We start from the raw sequence: 24,161 nt of genomic DNA, 5'->3' as shown, positions 1-24,161 counted from the left end.
TCATCTTGGTATTCATGCGCTTCAGGGCAGGGGAAAGCAAGTCACAAAGTTCTATGAAAGTGCCCTTACGCACGCAAAAGTTTCGCAGCCACTGGGAATCGTCCCAGACCTGCAACACTATGTGGTCCCACCAGTCTGTGCTTGTTTCCCGAGCCCAGAATCGGCGTTCCACAGCATGAACCTGCCCCATTAGCACCATGATGCATGCTTGGCAGAGCCCATGCTTTCAGAGAAATCTGTGTCCATGTCCTGATCACTCACGTGACCGCGCTGACGTCGCCTCCTTGCCCGGTATCGCTCTGCCAGGTTCCGGTGCTGCATATACTGCTGGATAATGCGTGTGGTGTTTAATGTGCTCCTAATTGCCAAAGTGAGCTGAGCGGCCTCCATGCTTGCCTTGGTATGGCGTCCGCACAGAAAAAAGGCGCGGAACGATTGTCTGCCGTTGCTCTGACGGAGGGAGGGGCGACTGATGACATGGCTTACAGGGTTGGCTTACAGGGAATTAAAATCAACAAACGTGGTGGCTTTACATCAATGAGTATTTCAGGCAGGACTTCACGGAGGGTTCCAATAAGAAATGGTGCACCTAAGTAATTGTTCTTATTGGAACAAGCAGGTTGGTCTGGCCTCTGATTGATACATGGCTAGATTTACCTCGCTGCACCTTCTCTGTGAGTGACTGCAGTGTGACCTAGAGGAATGAGTCCCCTAGACGGGGGAGAGGGGGAAGCAAATGAGTACAAACCAAATCTGGTCTATTTCTTGTTTTGATCCACTCCATCTATCTTTTACATCTTTGGCTGGCAGCAGACGGTGCAGAAGGACTGCAAGCCAACCACATCTCATGGCTGCTCGGCAGAAGATGGTACAATAGGACGGCTAGCAATCCATATCGCCTGCCTGCTCACCATAAGATGGTTCAACAGGACTGACTGCAGGACTAAAGAGAATGACCTGGTCAAGTCACTTCTAATGTAGTCCCTGCACCCATGTCTGCCCAGGCGCTCCTGGCCGATGTGGCCAGGAGCACCTCGGACATGACGATGACAGCTACCAGTCCTATTGTACCGTCTGCTGCCACAAGGCAATGGGTTGCTGCTGCTGTGTAACAATGCAGTACTGCATCTGCCAGCACCCAGGAGACATACGGTGACGGTTAGCTGAGCGGGCTCCATGCTTGCCGTGGTATGGCGTCTGCACAGGTAACTCAAGAAAAAAGGCGCGAAACGATTGTCTGCTGCTGCTTTCACGGAGGGAGTGAGGGAACGGGGGCCTGACGATATGTACCCAGAACCACCCGTGACAATGTTTTAGCCCCATCAGGCATTGGGATCTCAACCCAGAATTCCAATGGGCAGCGAAGACTGCAGGAACTGTGGGATAGCTACCCACAGTGCAACACTCCGGAAGTCGACGCTTGCCTTGGTACTGTGGAAGCACTCCGCCGAGTTAATGCACTTAATGCACTTAGAGCATTTTCTGTGGGGACACCCACACTCGAATATATAAAACCGATTTCTAAAAAACTAACTTCTATAAATTCGACCTAATTTCGTAGTGTAGACATACCCTTAAAGTAACTGCTGTATGCACAAATGCAAGTCCTAAAATCAAGACCCCAGATTTTTAAATAGTGTGTGAAAATAAATATCCCTCCTTTGCTTCCTATAGCAAGTACATTCTAAACCAAGTTAATTAAACTACAGAAGACAAAACAATGTCTGAACTCAAAATTTTCATCATCTCTCCCCCTCAACATCAATATAATGAAGAGTGATCTACGAGGATAAAAATGAAAGATTCATAGTTTAAAAGCAAATCCTCCCAGTTCATAACACTTACCCTGTGCGTGACTGTCCAACTTTATCACATATATCTAAGATGAGGCCCCAGTCCTCTGCAGTATTCATCTCACTAGTTGCTTTCTCTGGTTAAAAAAAAAAAAAAAAGAGAGAGAGAGAGAGAGTAAATAGACCAGAATAAACTTCTTGTTCTCATATATGTGAAAGTTTAACATAGAACTACCAAGATTTAATGCTGTAAGATTTCTGTTAAATGCCAATGTTTGATATACCTTGCTTTTAATTAATTTCTTGAAGTAGTTCTTACAAATTTGCATTTTACACACATGTATTTTTTACTGTTGTATCAAACATTAAAATATTCAAACATTCACTTGGTGCCCTAGTATTTGAATTAATAAGCTAATGAGCATTTTACTTTTTCTGTTTGCATTTCAAACAATACACACTCAAAATTATTTTTATATTCAAAGAAATATATCAGCTTTCAAGAAAATTTTGTGCACTCTTAGTTCTTGGTCTGCAAATGAATTCCAAAGGCTACCACTTCCCAGGACATTAGTATACTGTTTGCCACATCAATACATCCTTGTGCCTCAGCAATTCAGCCACAACATATTCAGTAAGATAAAGTTAAACAAACACCTGTCAGGAATGGTCTACATAATACTTAGTCCTGCCATGGGTGCAGGGGACTGGACTAGATGACCTCTTGAGGTCCCTTCCAGTCCGATGATTCTAATATGCTGCTGTGTCTTGTGCTTGCCTGATGCTTGTTTGTAAATATAGTTTTCTGCACTTTCACAATCTGTAGGTTGTGACCTCCATTAGACTGCAATGGATCCACAATGGGTTCAAGGATGGGTTAAAAAAGAGAAAAGTCACCCCAACTTTTAGCTCCCCAACCTCAGCTCTGCCCTGGCTGATTTCTTTAGTGGCCTCTTTCCAGCCACAGAAGTCTGCTAATCCCATGATAGCCAGGCAGGAGTCCAATAGCTCAGCCTTCTCTTTCCTCCCAGTTTATCCATCTCTCTGATTAGGCCACACCACCAAGCAGCAGCAGCAGAGAGGAATAACAAAGAGGCTGAGCAAGCAGGAAGCAGATTCAGCTGCCAGACAAGCAGGAGCAACAAATCGACATCTCCCTCCACAGCAGGTCATGTTCAGGCTTAGGCGGCTGGTGGATAACGACACCATAAAAGAGAAACAAGGAAACTGAGTTTTTCCCTCTAATTCTGAATTGAGGAATCGATTTGAATCCTATGGGAGTTTATGTCACCACTGGATGACACTAAAAAACCTAGCTTGCAGTCAGGGAAGGCACAGTTTCCATGATTCTGTGAACAGAAGAGTAGACTAGGAGGGGGTTTCTTGGTTCCCCCTTCCTGGCCCTGCCTCATCCAACTTTATTTCTGGTCTTTTAATTTAATAGCTGCCTCAGCAAATAATCTCACGCCCCAGGGAGGCTTTCTAGATAATTTTCTGAAGGGAAGCAAAGTTTTTCCGGGAAAGACTCATTAATCTATTCTAGCAATTCAGTGGCTACAGAGCGGAGAGACCACGTCAGTGAAACCTCCTGTCTCCCAAAAGTCACGTAGAATATCCATCTTTGAGCCCAAAGCTGTGGGCCTAATTTCTGCAAGTGAGTTTCTCTGTCCTGCATGCAAGCTGAGCAAGCCAGTTGTTGTCTCACTCTGCTAGGGTAGCAAAAGTTTCTTAAAGAAAAAAATAACACACCCGAATAAAGCTCTACTGCAAGAAAAACAACTGAGAGTCCCGTCACTCACCACCCAGAGTAAATAAAAAGTAATGATTTTTTTTTTTAAAAAAAAAATTAAAAAAAGGATTTTTTTTATTTGTCGGATTTTTTTGATAAAATGCTTTTTGAGGAAAAAACCTATCTAAAGATAGTTTTAATTAAGATACATTATAGCTTAAAGATATCTCATTATGGAATAGGGATTATAAATTCTAATTCTATAGTATGAGACAATATATTCATGTAATGTTTAAGAAAAGTTTTGTAAACGAGTTCCATTAGTTCATGGATTAGGGACCCGATTTAATGCAGTTCCAGGGGCTTCTGAATAGATTATTTACGTTAATCTTTCTATCTACCCAATGGAACTCAGTGCTCAGTCTAGAAGATACCACTAGAGATGCTTAGTTTTGCAATTTGAGAACTGTGGATTTGTGTCTCCAGGGATAACATGCTTGTTAACAGCAAAAATGTTTTTAAATAAATAAATAAAGAGAGAGAGAGGTGAGAAATAACAGACCTCAACCCTATTGGCCCTCCGCAAATTTGTGTACATAGAGTCAATCCCTTACCTCTCTCTAAGTGCAACGTTTCAAAAAGTTCAATGAATAGAAGATTGTTGGGGGCAGAATAGATCTGGACAAGGAGAAGAAGTCTGGAGATAAATGTGAGAAGGGAGGGACAGGCAGTAGAAAGAAAAATGAAACTGTTTAAGGAGCATATTCCAGAAGCCTTGAGATCTTTCTGAGTGTAGCCTTCATTGATTTGAGATCTACCATACCATTCTCTCACTAGAAGGGAAAATCTATAATGACAGCAGGCCATAAAAGAGACCCAGTTTGCGAATATTTTAATGAAGTTCCTCTACCTGTGGGTAAGACAGGCACATGTGCAAAATGCAAACAGTGCAACAAATAAATGCAATGCCTGGTTGTCCGAATGAAACAACATCATGAGAAGTGTTCCTTCTCAGGAGGAAGCTGCACTGAAGTCGAAGATGATGAAAGGAACATGTATGAACATGCAGGATCTTCAGGTTGGTAAACTTTTCTATTTCATACTTCTTTCTTAAGAACTTCCTGTCTTCCTTCTGGACTATTCTTGAGTTCTCATGTTTGAGCAAAAAATATAGTTGTTACTCTATGGTACTATAATTTTAGATGCAGTTGTGATAAAAAAATAAATAGCTGAAATAGGCAGATCTTACTTTTACAATTTCACCTTTAAAGTAAAAAGAGAAGGAGTACTTGTGGCACCTTAGAGACTAACAAATTTATTTGAGCATAAGCTTTCATAAGCTACAGCTCACTCTTTAAGGTGCCACAAGTACTCCTTTTCTTTTTGCGAATACAGACTAACACAGCTGCTACTCTGAAACCTTTAAAGTAGTACTGAGTGTCAGTGAATGCAATGAGTAATACTAAATGATCAGTATGGTAATAATAATTAAATAACTGCATTGACTTAATTTGTTTAGGAGAATTCATCCTCAACATACAGGATACTGAAGACTATCCATCTTCAAGTTCACCATCATTTTCTATAGTTTCAGAGTTATCTGCCAATGACAGTGTTTCAGTCACATCATGTATGTCACATAACCATAGTATATCACCTGTAGCAAAAAGAAAAAAAAAACTCCATCATCCAGAAACAACCATAGATACGTTTGTGATAAGAACCAGCAGATTACAAAAAGAGGTAATGGATGAAAAAATTGCCCGGTTTGGTCATGCAACAAACTCTCCTTTCCGTATGATTGAGAATGCACACTTCATTAACATGGTTCAGTCATTAACACCAGGATACAGTCCACCCAACAGAGCAGATGTCACAGGCAAATTGCTGGATAAAGTGTATGAAAGAGAAATTGAGCAGTGTGCAAAACGTCTAGAGGGTAAAATTGTGAACTTGAGTATTGATGGGTGGAGCAATGTTCACAACGAACCTGTTGTATGTGCTTGTGTGACAACAAAAGAAAGGAATGTCTCTTATAGAAATAATACATCAGGAAATGCACACACATCAGAATACTTACAAGAAGTAGCAGTAAAAGCTATAACAAACTGAAAAAAAATTCAAATGTCTAGTACGCAGCTTGGTCATAGACAATGCTGCAAATGTATCCAAGATGAGAAGAAATTTAGAAGAGAGTCCCAAGCTAATAATATACGGTTGCAGTGCTCATTTGATGCACCTCCTAGCCAAAGACTTCAGTGTTCCAGAAATAGAGGCGAATGGTGTCAGAAATAGAGGCGAATGGTGTTGAAATTGCAAAATACTTCCGTAACAACCACTTTGCAGCAGCTGCTCTGAAAAAAGTGGGAGGAACCAAGCTAACTCTCCCACAAGACATGCGATGGAACTCAGTAGTGGACTGTTTTGAGCACTGTATCAAGAACTGGCCTAATCTGATGACAGTTTGTGAACCAAATCGTGAAAAAATAGATGTGCCATAGCTGTGTCACAGCCAAAGTTCTCAACATTGGGCTTAAGAGAAACGTTGAACACATGCTGAGTATCCTGAAGTCTATTTCTGTAGCCTTGAACAAAATGCAGGGAAATCGCTGTTTTATTGCTGACGCTGTTGAAATTTGGAAGGAACTGAGTGAGATCTTAAAAAGAGAAATATGCAATGACAGTGTTAAATTACAAGCATTAAAACAAAAAATCAATGGGACAAGCACTATCTCCAGCTTATTTTCTTGCAAATATTCTCAATACTTGGTTCCAGGGTCAAATCTTAACTGCTGAAAAAGAGGAGTTGGCTATGACATGGACATTCAGCAATCATCCCTCCGTAATGCCAACTATAATAAACTTCAGACCTACAGGTGAACCATCCAAGAAATATGTTTGCTGATGATGTTTTAAAGAAAGCCACACCAGTGAACTGGTAGAAGTCACTTAAGCACTTGGATTTGGAGACTGTTGAAGTGATAATCTCACTTTTAACAGCAGTAGCTTCTTCTGCTGGTGTAGAAAGAATATTTTCTTCCTTTGGACCAATTCATTCCAAATTGAGAAATCATTTGAGACGTGAAAAAGCAGAAAAGCTTCTTTTTCTTTTCCAGATTATGAACAAACAGGAAAATGAAGGTGAAGACAACTGAGTTGGCTGCAGAAGCCAATATTTTAAGTTTCTCATGTTGACCTAGCTAAAATAGTCTATTTAATTTTTGTTGTTGTTTTTTTAAATATTTCATTTAACTATTTTAGTTAAAAACAGTTTTAACAAAAACAAACCTGATTTTAAAAAACTTGAACGTTTAACTAAATTCAAAAATTCATATGCTTGTTTTGTAAAAATATTATATGTTTGCTGTTGAAGAAAAAAAATCCAGAATACATATTGTTGTTGTTTTAGTTAAATAAAACAATGTAAATGGCTGGTGATGTTCTCCTCGTAATACAGCATGGCAAAAAAATCCTCGAAATATTAATGATTAACCTGTTGAATTGGAGATAGTTCACCTCCCAATGACTTCATAAATGTCTGCTTCAATTCCCTTTGGTAAATGAAATAACCAAACAATCATTCATTTTGTGATATAGCTGTAAAACTAATCTGAAAAGTTTTCAAAATAAATCACTTTAAAAATGTATAGCGTTTATCTTCTAAAAATGAAACCTACATCTATCTCTGAGTTGTGAAGAATATGTATGAAGGTTATAACAACCAACAAGAACGCACTTTTATGTGGAAATCCATGATTAAATCGCGTCTTCCTGACTAGTGATTTAAATCAATTTGATTTAAATTAAATCCACCCTGTGACACCACCTCTTTTAATTTAGCCTTCTTGGGCTGTATTATGCTCTCAAATAGAATAGTCTAAGGACAAACAAAATAGTGCGAGATGTAGCTGTGGAAGTCACTTTTCTGCATGCTGCACTCCACAAGGCAAGAATCAAACGGCAATGGAAGAGAATATAGAAAAATCCTAGATGGCAACTGCTCATCATTATGCCCGTCAGATCAAGTAAGAAGAAGGGACCCAAGATCTGTGCTGTCTCAGACAACAACACAGAAACTTATTTGACATGTCTTGTAGGCCTGTTGACAAACTTATAAAGTACACATTCAACAAAATTATGAAAAAAATTAATAAGTTGTGGCTGCCAGTGCCACATAGATATCCAAAATCTTTTATAGTTCCAGAACTAAGAAATGCTGGCAGACCATTAAACTATACCAGCCCACCTAAAAATCAGCCTTCTGGGGGGGAAAAAAGCTGCTACTGTTATAGACATCGCCTAAGATTCCTACAGTTGGAAGATTAGAGAAAATATTTGCTCTATTTTTTTATCTTGTTTATCTTAGCAAAAGGGGAGAGAAATGTAACACAAGGAACAGCCAGGAACACACAAGGACAAGATTAGTATCCAATTTTTATCACTGAGATTTCAAGTTGACAATCTCCCTTTATATAAGCTTTTAGGAAAAGTAATCTATTCTATGTCCTCAGAGAAAAGATTTGACGCCTGTTAGAAATATACAAGTCAATCCCACTCCAGAAATTTCCTCCAAATTTCCATTATTCCTGCCAACAAAAGAAAAAAAATAAGAAAACATATCATCTCCTTCAATACCTAATGTACCATTGTAAAAATGTCTTTATAAACTTAAGACAAAGCCCAATCAAAAACACAAATGCATGGTAATTTGGATGCCAATGTTACAAATAAAACATGGCACCCTAACACAAGGTAACTGATATAAATGAATCCCGGCCTGCCAGTATCTCTCTTACATTTGGAATTAATTCAAAGGATTATAAAGACTGTACCATAAACATACCTCCATCACTTAATTCAACCAGTTATTAGATGTACTCGTACAGATTGGAGATATGCATATTACCACTATATTGAAACTGCAACAAACACGACACAAATACTTGTATCGCTATTTCTTTTACAAATGAGAAAAGAGACTCTCAGTCTGTGTATCATTCTCCTCCACACTGCCCCTACAGCACTGTTTCCTCCCTTCTCGCATATTTTACTCTTCTTTCATATACAGCTTAGGATTCTCCCGTTTTCAAAGCACTGTACAATTGCCCTTATTAACTCTTCATACACCTATGGTCTTCCCAAACTTCTCTCCTTCTTGTTCTGACTTTTACCATTCCCAACTTTGTTGCTTCTTTAGAAGTTTCCTAATTAACATGTGCCAAACATCCTCCCTTATCTCCTTAAAGTCATTTTTCCAAAACTACTTGACACCCTTAAGGTTGTTAGTGAAAAAATCCACACACAGTTAAAGAAATCATTGAGTCTTTGGACTGCCAACTCTTCAGGGTATTTGTTTAGTATTTTTATCCTTCTGAAAAGCACTATATATATTTATACTCCCATTATATACTCCATAATCCTCAATATTAAGGCTAAGCAAACCATAGAAAATTTCAGAAAAGCAAAAGGATAGACAACTTAAACCTACTCTTTCCATCACCACCAGCTTCCCCAAACACACTGTTAAACATACCCAAGATAAAAACAAAACAAAAAAACCCTCCATCCAGGATCTCATGCATATAATTACATCTTGAAGAAAGTAGAGGCACCAATGTCCTATACACTGGACAAGTGTTTTCAAACCTTCTGAAGGACAACATATATGAAAAATAAATCCCAAACATGTAAAACCAAAACCACTCAAATGTTCAGCACCAAAACACCTCACTAGGAAGTATGATTTAATAATTATCAGATGCCTCCAAGCTCAACATGCACATAAAGGCATTTCATTTTTATGCATAGTGCAAACAAACACTCATTACAATACTTTTAAATCACAAAGTACAAACTTGACTACCCAAATGTCAAGGGAGACAGGTTTCTGACAATCTAGAGAATCTTCAATGTAATTACCAGATGCTGGGATCAATAATTTTATTTTGGATAATTAAGTTCGTACCACAGTATTAAAAAGCCAATCCTTACAGATATATAGGATATCCCGGAATTAGTAAATTGATCGAGAGCATTTATGAGAGAGAAAATACATACTAGTGATGTGTCAGTGAGTGGATCTGTACAGACATGACACAAAAATGCAGACCGATAACAGTTATGCTCTAGTAATTATAAGAAGCGATTAATGCAGTTGTAAACTGGATTGCTTGGTAAACTTCACACACGCAAACAATACGAGTTTTAATATGCTTAAAATCAATGTATACATCTAGGAACAAAGAACATAGGTTATGTTTACAGGATGGGGGACTCCATCCTGGAAAGCAGAAACTCTGAAAGAGATTTGGGGGTTGTCATAAATATAAAGGGAAGGGTAAACCCCTTTGAAATCCTTCCTGGCCAGGGGAAAGCTCCTCTCACCTGTAAAGGGTTAAGAAGCTAAAGGTAACCTCGCTGGCACCTGACCAAAATGACCAATGAGGAGACAAGATACTTTCAAAAGCTGGGAGGAGGGAGAGAAACAAAGGGTCTGTGTCTGTCTATATGCTGGTCTTTACCGGGGATAGACCAGGAATGGAGTCTTAGAACTTTTAGTAAGTAATCTAGCTAGGTATGTGTTAGATTATGATTTCTTTAAATGGCTGAGAAAAGAATTGTGCTGAATAGAATAACTATTTCTGTCTGTGTATCTTTTTTGTAACTTAAGGTTTTGCCTAGAGGAGTTCTCTATGTTTTTGAATCTAATTACCCTGTAAGATATCTACCATCCTGATTTTACAGGGGGGATTTCTTTATTTCTATTTACTTCTATTTTTATTAAAAGTCTTCTTGTAAGAAAACTGAATGCTTTTTCATTGTTCTCAGATCCAAGGGTTTGGGTCTGTGGTCACCTATGTAAATTGGTGAGGCTTTTTATCCAACATTTCCCAGGAAAGGGGGGGTGCAAGTATTGGGAGGATTGTTCATTGTTCTTAAGATCCAAGGGTCTGGGTCTGTAGTCACCTAGGCAAATTGGTGAGGCTTTTTACCAAACCTTGTCCAGGAAGTGGGGTGCAAGGTTTTGGGAAGTATTTTGGGGGGAAAGACGCATCCAAACAGCTCTTCCCCAGTAACCAGTATTAGTTTGGTGGTGGTAGCGGCCAGTCCAAGGACAACGGGGGGAATATTTTGTACCTTGGGGAAGTTTTGACCTAAGCTGGTAAAGATAAGCTCAGGAGGTTTTTCATGCAGGTCCCCACATCTGTACCCTAGAGTTCAGAGTGGGGGAGGAACCTTGACAGGGGTCGTGGTAGATAATCAGCTGAACATGAGCATCCAGAGTGACACTGTGGCCAAAAGAGCTAATACAACCCTGGGATGCATAAACAGGGGAATCCAAATAGGAGTAGAGAGGTTATTTTACCTCTCTATCTGGCATTGGTGCAACCACCATTGGAATACTATGTCTAGTTCTGATGTTCACAATTCAAGAAAGCTGTTGATAAACTGGAGAGGGCTCAGAGAAGAGCCACAAGAACAACTAAAGGATTAGAAAACATGCCTTACAGCAATCAACTCAAAGAGCTCAATCTATTTAGCTTAACAAAGAGAACTGGTGACTTGATTACAGTCTGTAAGTATCTAGATGGGTAACAAATATTTAATAATGGGCTTGTCAGTCTAGAAGAGAAAGATATAAATACAATCCTTTGGCTGGAAGCTGAAACTAGATAAATTCAGATGGGAAATAAGGTATAATTTTTTAACAGTGAGAATAATTAACCATTGGAACAATTTACCAAGGTTGTGGTGGATCCTCCATCACTGGCCATTTTTAAATCAAAATTGAATTTTTTTTCTAAAAGATGTGCCCTAGAAAGTATTTGGGGGAAGTTCTAATGGCCTGTGTTATACAGGAGGTCAGACTAGATTATCACAATGATCCCTCCTGGACTTGGAATCTATGACTTCAAAATGAACATTGGTGTAGTAGAGCCTATTACACCAGATGGAAGTGGCAAATGCTGTAAAAGAAATGCCAAATAATAAAGGACCTAGGCCCAGATGGAATCCCTACTGATGCATGGAGAAACTTTGGAAAAGAAAGCATCCATCTGCTGACATCCCTCTTCAACCATGAGATGGGAAAAAGATACCAAACGCGTGAAGGAAAAGTATCTTGTTGGCAATATATAAGAGAAAAGGTGGTGCTGGCAAATGTACAAGTTATAGAGGTATAAAGCTGGTGAGTTATACAATGGAACTGGGGGACAGAGTCATTGATAAGACATTAAGAAGTGAAGTAGATATTAGCGCAAAACAATATGGATTTATGCGAGGAGGGTCAACAATAGATGCTGGTGTTACACTGAGGCAGCTAGTGGAAAGATGAAGAGAGAAAAGGAAAAATATTCACTTGGCGCTGATTCATGTGGACAAGGTCTTTGATCGAGTTCCAAGGGCAGTCATCTGGTGGTGTATGAGGGAGAAAATGGTACCAAAACCTTATGTGCGGCTTGTTCAAGCCAACTACGTAGGTACAACATCAACAGCCAGAACTTCCAGTGGTGAAACAAATGAACTATCAGTAAAAGAGTGCATCAAATATCAGCAATGAGGTCTTTCTTATATATCCTCATCCTGGATACTGCCACAAGGAATATACAGAAGAAAACATCTTGGTGCATGCCGGTTGCAGATGATATCATTATATGCAGTAGGAGAAAGATAGTCTAGAAAAGGATCTTGATAAATGGAGAGATGTGTTGGAGAGACATAGGTTCAAAATAAGCAGAGGAAAAACAGAGTTTATGGTATGTAAGATCAATAATGTGAACCCTGAAGAATCATCTTTGAAACTACATGGGCAGACAATAATAAAAATGCAAAGTTTCATGTATCTGGGTTCCAGAATTCTGGAAAAGTGAAGGATGAAATTAGAATTTGGATTATAAATGTCTGGCTCAAATGGAGAGAATTAAGTGAGAGGTATGTGACAGACTCTCTCTTTTAATCTTACTGATATCTTCCTATGTAATGGTGGCCTGTCCAGTTTTAACGTAGGACACTGAATGTTGGGCAACAAGGAACAAACGTGAACAAGCTATCTGTTCCACAGACATGCAAATGCTGAGATGGATGAGTAAGCAAGAAAGACCACATGAGGAAAACGTATGTTAGAGACATGCTCCAAGTAATACCCATTAATGAAAAAAATGAAGGAGTGCAGGCTCAGATGGTTTGGACAGATAAAGTGCAGACCTGACAACCATGTGAGTAAAAGTACAACACATCAAGATGGAAGGAAAAAGACAGAGTCCAACCCAGAAGCAGCAGTGGGATATCATACAGAAACACGTGTTAGCATGTGGTGGTATAGAGGATACGGCACTGAACAGAGCACTTGCAGATCCCATTTGATGTGATTAATGCAAAGAAGACTATGTCCATCATTTGCCGATGCTATTATTTTTCTGGATAGAGCTTTCAGTGCTATCTCGCTCTCTCTAATGTATACATAAGAGAAAGATTAGTTCTTATGAAAGCTATTTATATTATTTATATATATAAATACACACACACTTTTGAAATATATACACTTTGGAGTAACATAAGATTAACATACTCGATAATACAAAAATATAAACTGGGTGTTTGGGTTTATAAAGTTTAGGGCAACACATCTGCTCTTCCAGTTGCTTTATTAAGTGAAACAATATATTTTCCCTTACACCAGCCCTTACACCCAATAGTTTGAGACCACTAAAAATTCTTCAGCATGTTACATAATTACTTATTTTTCTCACCAGCTCATTCCAGAATCCATCAGCGCCATTTATTAGCAAGTCAAAGGGGTAACTACACAGTTGCAAGGCCACAGCTAATTTTAATTTATGAAGCAAAAACAGTTTCAGACTGGCCAAGTGATAAACAAAATATAGCACAGAACAAACTTACTTGCAGATTTGTCTGCCAGTATTTCTAGAAGACCCCTTGTTAATAAAAGTCACACTAGTTCTTTTTCCTAGCACTAACCAACCTGCAAAATATTTACAGCAAGGGACTGGCAATGAAATACAGAATCATCTTCAATTAAATTGTTCCGATGAGTAGAGACTACAGACCAACACCACATTGTGGTTGTTCAGAGCAGACTCCCTATCACTGGTCACTTTAAAACAAGGATGGTATCTCAGTCAACACAGCACCAATGACTGAATTACCTCCATAACTTGGGGGGTAGAATTTAGAGACATTGGCAATATAAAGCAGCTTGGAGGGCAGCTGCTAATGCTGCATGGGTTCTGTGTATAGAAGATATGATTTGTACTAAACTCACTTAAAACAATGTCTTCACTTATTCCACATTTCAAAAAAGTTATAAATGTTTACAGCTAAGACAACTCAAGTTCCCTCATTAGATTAAATCTAAATTAATCTCAGTTTAACAGCAGTTGACACTCAAGACAACCTGGGAATACCGCCATTGCTATAAACCACTGTGATATCTTGACACCAAAAAGGCCTCTGATGTTGTAATTATAAATCTTTTGAAGTCTTGGGTGGGAAATGGAGGAGTAAAGAGAAAGTATCCAAAGTCACTTTTGAATTCAAACTTGTTTGTCTTCTGCTTCTGTGATTGCAAATTATCTGTCAAAGCAATGTCACCTCTTCACTGCTACTCATATCCCCTGTACTGCCATTGTTATGAAATCATCATCAGGCTATTGGCTACCAAGATAAGATCTCACAACATTTTGGTACCAAGTGTTTGCAAACTATCACTATACTTGTATGGTGTCCTTTCCCTTTGTCTTGTCTATGTAAGTATAAGTATTTTAGGACAAGGACTGTATTACTCTGTATTTGTATGGTGCCTAGCACAATGGAGTCCCATTCTCAGATGGCCACTGGGCACTATCATAACAATGTCCCAAAACCTTTCAGTAAAGCAAGTGGGAGTTGTGGTATCAAAGTATAGGTCACTACATATTTCCAACAACCCCCACAGAAGGTCACACAACCTATCTACTCATGCAGCTGACTGTTGGTACCATCCACATTAAATACGCTAGTATAAGCCTCTCTCCTACCTTTTGAATAATGTTTCTCCTTCCTTCCATAACTAAATGTTTTTCAAGGATCCTGTTTGTCTCAATAAACAACCTTATTTAACCCAGTTACACTGACCACTAACAGATCCCTTTAACCTTTTTTAAACCCCATTTTCACAATAATCTAGCACACCCATTCACCGTGTTGTTCTAATTAGATGTCTTTACCAACTCTAGTCCACAGAGTAAGTGTCTTGCAAGAAAGCACTGGAATTCAAAATTGAACTCTAGGACTGTCACTGTGGTTAACTATCATTTCTTCTCTGCCACTGTATTGATTATTGCAGCACCAAGGACATTCCAAAACAGACAAGAGACCAGCAGTCAGAATGCAGTGACAGAAACTCTTACATGCCTGAGCTCCAGTAAGAGAAAAAATCAATTACGACTTATTCCTGGACATAAAGATATGAATGGGGACTTGGACTGAACATACAGTATAGGCTGTGTTCCCTGTAAGCTGCGTGGTTGGGCGGCCGCCCAGGAGAGATTCAAGTGCTGTGCAGTTGATTAGCAGAGCCACGTGTGTTTAGGTGCCCGCCCCCCCGCCGTTGCTTTGCAGCCATGTTGCTCCTACAGCTGCTCCCAGGACCTGCTGGCTGTGCAAAGCGTGGGGGTGATGGGAAGGAGGGTGCTGATATCAGGGTGTCCCCCTTCCCCTCACAGAGCAGGGTAGAGCGGACAGGGCTCAGGACTCTCAGCAGCTCTGAGGTCTGAACGAGCCTTCAGGTGAGTGAGTGCCTTAAAGAGACAGCACATGGTCTCTCAGAAACTTCCTCAGCAAACAGCACACAATCTCTGCCTCTCTCTCTCACACACACAAACACACACAATCTCTCCCCTTCCCCCCTCCCATGTATCACATCTCCGCAGAGTGGGGGAGGGGGGACATGGTTCAGGAAGAGGAGAGCTTTCAGTGAGTGCCTTAAAGAGACAGCAGACGGGCATCTCCCACTTCCCCAGTAGCCAGCACACACAGTGTCTATGTCTCACTCACACACACACACATGCGCGCACACAGAGTTATTGTTGTTACTTCTTGGTACTTCCTGCAATGCACACATATTCTCTGTAATTTTATTCTTTCAACGTGTTTTATTTTAATTTTTTTCTAGTCTATGCATTTCATAATTTTTATTTCTCTTACACTTAAATTTAATTCTTTGGGTAGTGAGTTCTAAAATGCCTAACTTGTCCTGGCTGGAGTAATTATCCCTATTGGTAACTTTTTAAAAATATATATTATATCTAGTTTTTTTTCTTTCTGCTAGTGGCGCACAGCCACACATTACCTTCGTGCACATAATAAAATGTATTCCACACATGACTGGAAAAAATTAGAGGAATACTGAGAATAAGAAGCACAAATTAAGGGGCAAGATTCAAACACTGGACTGGTTCAGGCAGAAGAACACGGAGCCAACGCAGCACTATTTCTGAACAAGAGGGAAATGAAAAAAAGTTATAATTTTAAAATTTCAACAGACAGAAGAATCAAGTCGAGTGCATGCTCCTATGCCTGCAAATAATCATAATACAATACTATTTACTGGACCCTACTCTCCAGGTCCCTCATCCATGTCCCATGCATTCCATCCCTCCCAATATACCTTCAAGTGACATCTCTGATATGGAGGTTGTCAACCATCACATCATCTTTTGCAGTTGCAACAGATGTGTAAAATTTCCACTCTCCTGTGGCTACCAATCCATCTGGTGATGTTTCCAATGTAGCGGCTCTCCTCCTCCCTCTTCTTGCTTTGCCTGTGAACATGCCTCATAACATGAGTGGTGGAATTGAGTCACTCTGTGATTGGTGAGCAATGTGTCCACTGAAAGATGTTATTCTCTTACTTAGGGTCTCAAGTAATTTGTGTTCTTTTTTAAATTCATCCTTCTCATCACCTCATCATTCATACTTTTGGTTATCCAGCTAATATGAACATTTTTCTTTCAACCTCACAGAAGACTTTGAAAGTTGCTGAATGTATTTTCTGCAACCTATATCCTTCTCTTGATTTCTTCACATATCATTGGTCCAACTTTATTTAAACTCCTTAAATAGGAAGAACTATACAGTTGTTTCACCACCTGACCACGATAGGTGCTACCTATCTTGTACACTTCTGTGTTTACTTATTATCATACTTATCTTCCTAACATTGATCATCATTTCACGTTTCTTCCTCGCATTATTCACAGCAATAAGCATTTTCTAAAGTTCTTCCCTACTCAGAGCTATGCAAACTAGGTCATCAGCAAAAAGAAAAGGAGTACTTGTGGCACCTTAGAGACTAACCAATTTATTAGAGCATAAGCTTTCGTGAGCTACAGCTCACTTCATCAGATGCATATCGTGGAAACTGCAGCAGACTTTATATATACACAGAGAATATGAAACAATACCTCCTCCCACCCCACTGTCCTGCTGGTAATAGCTTATCTAAAGTGATCATCAGGTGGGCCATTTCCAGCACAAATCCAGGTTTTCTCACCCTCCACCCCCCCACACAAATTCACTCTCCTGCTGGTGATAGCCCATCCAAAGTGACAACTCTTTACACAATGTGCATGACAATCAAGTTGGGCTATTTCCTGCACAAATCCAGGTTTTCTCACATCCCCCCCCACCCCCATACACACACAAACTCACTCTCCTGCTGGTAATAGCTCATCCAAACTGACCACTCTTCAAGTTTAAATCCAAGTTAAACCAGAACATCGGGGGGGGGGGGGGTAGGAAAAAACAAGAGGAAACAGGCTACCTTGCATAATGACTTAGCCACTCCCAGTCTCTATTTAAGCCTAAATTAATAGTATCCAATTTGCAAATGAATTCCAATTCAGCAGTTTCTTGCTGGAGTCTGGATTTGAAGTTTTTTTGTTTTAAGATAGTGACCTTCATGTCTGTGATTGCATGACCAGAGAGATTGAAGTGTTCTCCGACTGGTTTATGAATGTTATAATTCTTGACATCTGATTTGTGTCCATTTATTCTTTTACGTAGAGACTGTCCAGTTTGACCAATGTACATGGCAGAGGGGCATTGCTGGCACATGATGGCATATATCACATTGGTGGATGTGCAGGTGAACGAGCCTCTGATAGTGTGGCTGATGTTATTAGGCCCTGTGATGGTGTCCCCTGAATAGATATGTGGGCACAATTGGCAACGGGCTTTGTTGCAAGGACTGGGAGTGGCTAAGTCATTATGCAAGGTAGCCTGTTTCCTCTTGTTTTTTCCTACCCCCCCCCCCCCCGATGTTCTGGTTTAACTTGGATTTAAACTTGAAGAGTGGTCAGTTTGGATGAGCTATTACCAGCAGGAGAGTGAGTTTGTGTGTGTATGGGGGTGGGGGGGATGTGAGAAAACCTGGATTTGTGCAGGAAATAGCCCAACTTGATTGTCATGCACATTGTGTAAAGAGTTGTCACTTTGGATGGGCTATCACCAGCAGGAGAGTGAATTTGTGTGGGGGGGTGGAGGGTGAGAAAACCTGGATTTGTGCTGGAAATGGCCCACCTGATGATCACTTTAGATAAGCTATTACCAGCAGGACAGTGGGGTGGGAGGAGGTATTGTTTCATATTCTCTGTGTATATATAAAGTCTGCTGCAGTTTCCACGATATGCATCTGATGAAGTGAGCTGTAGCTCACGAAAGCTTATGCTCTAATAAATTGGTTAGTCTCTAAGGTGCCACAAGTACTCCTTTTCTTTTTGCGAATACAGACTAACACGGCTGTTACTCTGAAATAGGTCATCAGCGTATCTTATGTTGTTGATGTATATGCCATTGACCTGTTTGCCCCACTTGGCATCTTCTAAACTTTCTCTCATACCTTCTACGCATACGTTGAATAGCTACGAAGATTGGATGCAATGCTGGTGTACAGATTTATTGATGCTGCAATACTCAGATATTTCAGTTTGTTCACACTGCTGCTTTCTGTCTGGCTTTTTATTAGCTATAGATCTCAGAAATCAATATTACGTTCTTCAAGAATATGTATCAACTTGTCAAGCTCCATTTTATCAAATGCCTACTCAAAATCTATAGTGCACATATACATTTCCCTTTACACATCTATTGCACACTCATATATGAACCTCAGGGCAAAAACTGCCTTCCTTGTGCCTATTCCTGAGTGGAAACCAAACCAACTTCTGCTAATTCTTGTCTTTAGTTGTCGATGCATCCATGTGCCAACGATTTTCAATAATTGTTCAGTGCGATCAAGCTTACAGTCTGACACTGTTCACATTCTCTACCATTGTTAATCTTTGGTAGAGGAATGAAGATGGATCTTTCATTGTGGGAACTAGAAAGAGCACTAAAAAGTAGAAAGTGAAGGAAAGGAGCTGGCGAGGTTCAAATGCTACAATTCCTGAATGGAGATTCAAAAACTTACCAGCTAAAACTTTGCAGTCATATATATATTATATACACACACACTTCTGGATGACTTCCCAATAAATGTACTTTATAAAACAGTACAACATTCTATTGGCCTTTTCATTGAGAATATATAATCTAGATTTGCAACTGCAGCTGGTCCGAATGTTTGTTTATAAATCAGACTCTGGAAAAAGGACAATTAACACTTCAAGCATACTGTTTAATGTCAATAAATCATCAATTCACTCATCCATAAACTTACTCACCATAACTAATACAAGTCATTACTTAATCATGATAAAAATAAATGCCTGCGATCATCAATACTAAAATCCCACCACAACTGTAAAAAAGCCTCTAAGAACTCCTTGCCATAAAACCACCAAAACAACATGAAATTTCTCTAGTAACATACATTAGAGCAAAGAGCAGTTGTAGTTTGGGCAGCAAGCACACTAGTATGCTATACGAATTTAAGTTAGCAGCCTCAAGTGCAACACCTTGTCCAAACTACTGGCTCCTCACTCTATTGTTCACTAAGGACCTCACTTTTGCATCCATCTATTAAGCAAAATGCAGCACGTCGATATAGTTGCTGCACTAGTAACCAAACTGTCATGCTGAATTGGATATCACCATCTTGCTTTCAATCTCCCAAAAACCACACTCCACTACCGTCTTGCAGATACCAAATGTACAGCTGAATCTGCATCTCTCAGGAATGGAGCAAAAATTGATATTAAGGTCCTTCAGAAAATTAGTAAGCATAAAGACATAAATGTCAATGTTTTTCATTGGGATAGAGTCCCCCACTGTACAAGTCCAGAATTTTGTTTCCTTAAATTCTGGCATCATGCACTTTGCCTAGCCACCCTGAGTACTCATACAGGAATCTCCCACAATGATTTACTAAGGCTTGCATCTGCACTGAGTAGTACCCGTTTCTGTTAACATACTCCTGAATTTGTTGGTGGTGCAGGTACAGACAGATCAAAAAATGAGCATTTAGATTCTATCAAGAGATATTGCACATTTTGGGAATCAGAACTGATTAAATCATAGAAATGTAGGGCAACAAGGGACCTCATTAGGTCATCGTGTCCAGTCCTCTGCACTGAGGCAGGGCTAAGGATTATCTCTAGACCATACCCCACAAGTGCTGGTCTAACTTGTTCTTAAAAACCTCCAGTGATGGCAGTTAGGAGGTTTTTCCTAATGTCTAACCTAAATCTCCCTTGCTGCAATTTAACCCCATTACTAACTTGTCCTGTCCTCGGTGGGTAAGGAGAACAGTATATCACCCTCTCTTTATAAAAACCTTTTCAGTACTTGAAGTCTTATGTCCCCTTTCAGCGGTCCCTTTTACAGACTAAACAAATGCAGGTGTTTCAATCTTTCCTTATAAACCATGTTTTCTGGACCTTTAATTTTTTTCTCTCCTCTGGACTTTCTCCAATTTGTCCACATCCCTCACAAAATGTGGTACTCAGAACTGGACACAGTACTTCAGCTGAAACCTTATCAGTGCTGAGTAGAGTGGAAGAATTACTTCTCATGTCTTGCTTACAACACTCCTGCTAATATATCCAGAATGATGTTTGCTTTTTTGCAATAGCAATACATTGTTGATTCATATTTAGTTTATGATCCACTATAACCTCTAGATCCTTTTTCTGCGGTACTCCTTCCTCAGTAGCCATTTCCATTTTGTATTTATACAATTGATTATTCCTTCCTAAGCATAGTATTTTGTATTTATCCTTATTGAATTTTATCCTATTTATTTCAGACCGTTTCTCCAGTTTGTCAAGATCATTTTGAATTCTAATGCTGTCTTCTTAAGTGCCTGCAATCCCTCTTGGCTTGGTATTGTCTGCAGACTTTACTAGTGTACCCTCTATGCCATTACCCAAATCATTTATGAAGATACTGAAAAGAATCAGACCCAGGACAGCTCCCTGAGGGAGCCCCCTCAATATGCCCTTTCAACATGACTGTGAATCATTGATACTCTCAGAGCTTTACAGCCAGTGGTCTCCCCTCCTCTCCCACCTTATAGTAGGTGTGCCTACGCTATATTTCCCCGGTTTGGTTGTGAGAAGGTCATGTGAGAGAGTATCAGAAGCCTTACTAGAATCAAGATATCTGCTGCTTCCCCCTATCCCAGGGGTGGCCAACCTGAGCGCAAGAAGGAGCCAAAATTTATCAATGTACATTGCCAAAGAGCCACAGTAATATATCAGCAGCCCCCCATCAGCTCCCCTCCCAGCGCCTCCTGCCCACTGGCAGCCCCGCCAATCAGCACCTCCCCCTCCCTCACTTCACTTCCTGATCAGCTGTTTCGTGGCACGCAGAAGGCTCTGGGGGAGAGGGGGAGAAGCGAGGGCATGGCAGGCTCAGGGAAGAGAGCGTGAAGGGGTGGAGTGGGGGCAGGGTCTGTGGCAGAGCCACGGTTGAGCAGTGAGCACCCCCTGGCACACTGGAAAGTTGGCGCCTGTAGCTCCAGCCCCAGAGTCAGTACCTATAAAAGGAGCCGCATACAAACTTCTAAAGAGCCGCATGTGGCTCCGGAGCCACAGGTTGGCCACCCCTGCCCTATCCAAAAGGCCCATTACCCTGTCAAAGCAGGATATTAGGTTGGTTTGACATGATTGGTTCTTGAGAAATCCATGCTGTTACTTATCACCTTATTTTCTTCTCGTTGTTTACAAACTGACCTATTATTTGCTCCATTATCTTTCCAGGTACCAAAATTAAGCTGACTGGTCTCTAATTCCCTGGGTTGTCCTTATTCTGCTTTTTATAGCTAGGTACTATATTTGCCCCTTTCTGGCCCTCAGGTATATCTTCCATCCTCCATGAGTTCTCAAAGATAATTGCTAATGGCTCAAAGATCTCTTCAGCTAGCTCCTTAAGTATTCTAGAATGTATTTCATCAGGCCTTGCTGATTTGCAGACATCTAACTTATCTAAATAATTCTTAACTTGTTCTTTCCCTAGTTAGTTTCAGACCCCATTTACACAGATGTTTGCTACGTTAGTCATTCGATCTCTACTAACCTTTTTGGTGAAAACTGAAACAAAAAAGGGGCTTTTAATACATTGGCCACTGCTGTGTTTTCTCTTATTGTCTTTCCCTCCCCGTTAAGTAATGGGCTACTCTGTCCTTGGTCTTCCTCTTGCTTCCAATATATTTGTAAAATGTTTTCTTGTTACCCTTTATGTCCCTAGCTAATTTAATTGGGGGTGGGGTGCTTTTGGGGGGGGTGTCTGTTTTTGTCCTTAGCCTTTCTAATTTCTTTCCTATATGCTTGTGTTATTGTTTTTATATTAATGCCTTATAATTTGACCTAGTTTCCACTTTTGTATGACTCTTTTTGAGTTTCAGGTCACTGAAGATATCTTCATTAACCAGGGTGATCACTTACCATACTTTCTATCTTTCCTTCGCATTGGGATAGTTGGTTCTTGTGCCCTTAATATATTTTTAAAAACTGCCAATTCTCCGGCTCGCTTTTTTCCCTTAGACTTGCTTCCCATGGGATCTTACCTCCCAATTCCCTGAATTTGCAAATGTCTGCCTTCCTGAAGTCTATTGTCCTTATTCTGCTGTTTTTCCTCCTACCATTTCTTAGAATCACGAACGCTATTATTTCATGATCATTTTCACCCAAGCTGCCTTTCACCTTCAAATTTTCAACCAGTTTCTCCCTCTTTGTCAGAATCAAATCTAGAACAGTCTCTCCACATTGCATTTTCACCTTCTGTAATAAAAAATTGTCTCTAGTACATTCCAAGAACTTACTGAATAGTCTGTGCCCTGCTGTATTATTTCCCAACAGACATCTGCCGGGATATCAGTAAGGCATTTGATACAGTTCCACATGGGAAATTATTTGTTAAATAGGAGAAGATGGGGATTAATATGAGAACTGAAAGGTGGATAAGGAACTGGTTAAAGGGGAGACAAGTTGTACTGAAAGGTGAACTGTCGGGCTGGATGGAGGTTACTAGTAGAGTTCTTCAGGGATCGGTCTTGGAACCTATCTTATTTAACATTTTTATTAATGACTTTGGCACAAAAGTGGAGTATGTTAATAAAATCTGTGGATTACCCAAAATTGAGAGGTATTGCAAATATGAAGGAGAGACTGGAATATCATACAAGAAGATCTGGATGACTTTGAAAACTAGAGTAATAGAGATGGGATGAAATTTAATAGTGCAAAGTGCAAGGCCATGCACTTTGGGATTAACAAGAAGAACTTTTGCTATAAGATGGGGATTTATCAATTGGAAGTGACAAAGAAGGAGAAAGACCAGGGTGTATTGGATGATCACAGGAAGACTATGAGCTGTCAATGTGATGCAACTGTGTAAAAGGCTAATGCAGTCCTAGGATACATCATGTGAGATATTTCCAGTAGAGAGACAGGGAAGTGTTAGTTCCATTGTACAAGGCACTGGTGATACCTCATCTGAAATACTATGTGCAATTCTGGTCTTCCATGTTTAAGAAAGATGAATTCAACCTGGAAGAGGTGCAGAGAAGGGGCTACTAGGATGATCAGAGGAATGGAAAACCTACCTTTGAGAGGAAACTCAAAGCGCTTGGCTTGTTTAGCCTGACCAAAAGAATGTTGAGGGGAGAAACAATTGCTCTGTATACATACATGAGACGGATAAATACCAGGGAGGGAAAGTAATTATTTAAGTTAATCACCAATGTTGACACAAGAACAAATGGCTATAAACTGGCCATCAATAATTTTAGGCTTGAAATAAGATGGTTTTTGACCATCAGAGGAGTGAAGTTCTGGAACAGCCTTCCAAGCGGAGTAGTGGAGGCAAAAAACCTAACTGGCTTTAAGACTGAGCTTGATAAGTTTATGGAGACGAAGGTATGATGAGACTACCTACAACAGCATGCAGCCAATCTGCATCTGCTAGTAGCAATATCTCCAACGGCCGATGATGGGACACTAGCTGGGGAGGGCTCTGAGTTACTACAGAGAATTCTTTCCCAGGTGTCTGGCTGCTGGGTCTTGCCTACATGCTCAGGGTCTAACTGATCAACATATTTGGGGTTGGAAAGGAATTTCTTCCCAGGTCAGATTGGCAGAAACCCTGGGGGGGTTTCACCCTTCTCTGCAGCATGGGGTATGGGTCACTTGCAGGTTAAA

At 40.1% G+C, this 24,161-nt stretch overlaps 1 protein-coding gene across 8 annotated transcripts in view; it reads right to left on the bottom strand.

Annotated features, from left to right (window-relative positions):
• Positions 1-24,161, bottom strand: part of STAM (signal transducing adaptor molecule) — an 81,542-nt gene that overhangs the window by 53,837 nt on the left and 3,544 nt on the right. For 3 of the 8 annotated variants that reach the window (XM_073334141.1, XM_073334142.1, XM_073334145.1), the window contains exon 1: positions 1,846-1,929. Coding sequence is in view for 3 of the 8 variants with exons in the window: in XM_073334139.2 (XP_073190240.1) it covers positions 1,846-1,930 (85 nt within the window). In the remaining 5 variants the exon portion in view is untranslated. Of the gene's footprint in view, positions 1-1,845; positions 1,933-5,062; positions 5,180-24,161 lie in introns of those variants that run through there. The other 5 variants (XM_073334139.2, XM_073334140.2, XM_073334143.1 and 2 more) reach the window with 4 other exon arrangements.

Source organism: Lepidochelys kempii, chromosome 2 (assembly GCF_965140285.1).
Source record: "Lepidochelys kempii isolate rLepKem1 chromosome 2, rLepKem1.hap1, whole genome shotgun sequence".
NCBI lineage: Eukaryota > Metazoa > Chordata > Testudines > Cheloniidae > Lepidochelys > Lepidochelys kempii.
The sequence above is the reverse complement of the archived record's forward strand: the minus strand, read 5'-3'. Positions and strand labels throughout refer to the sequence as shown.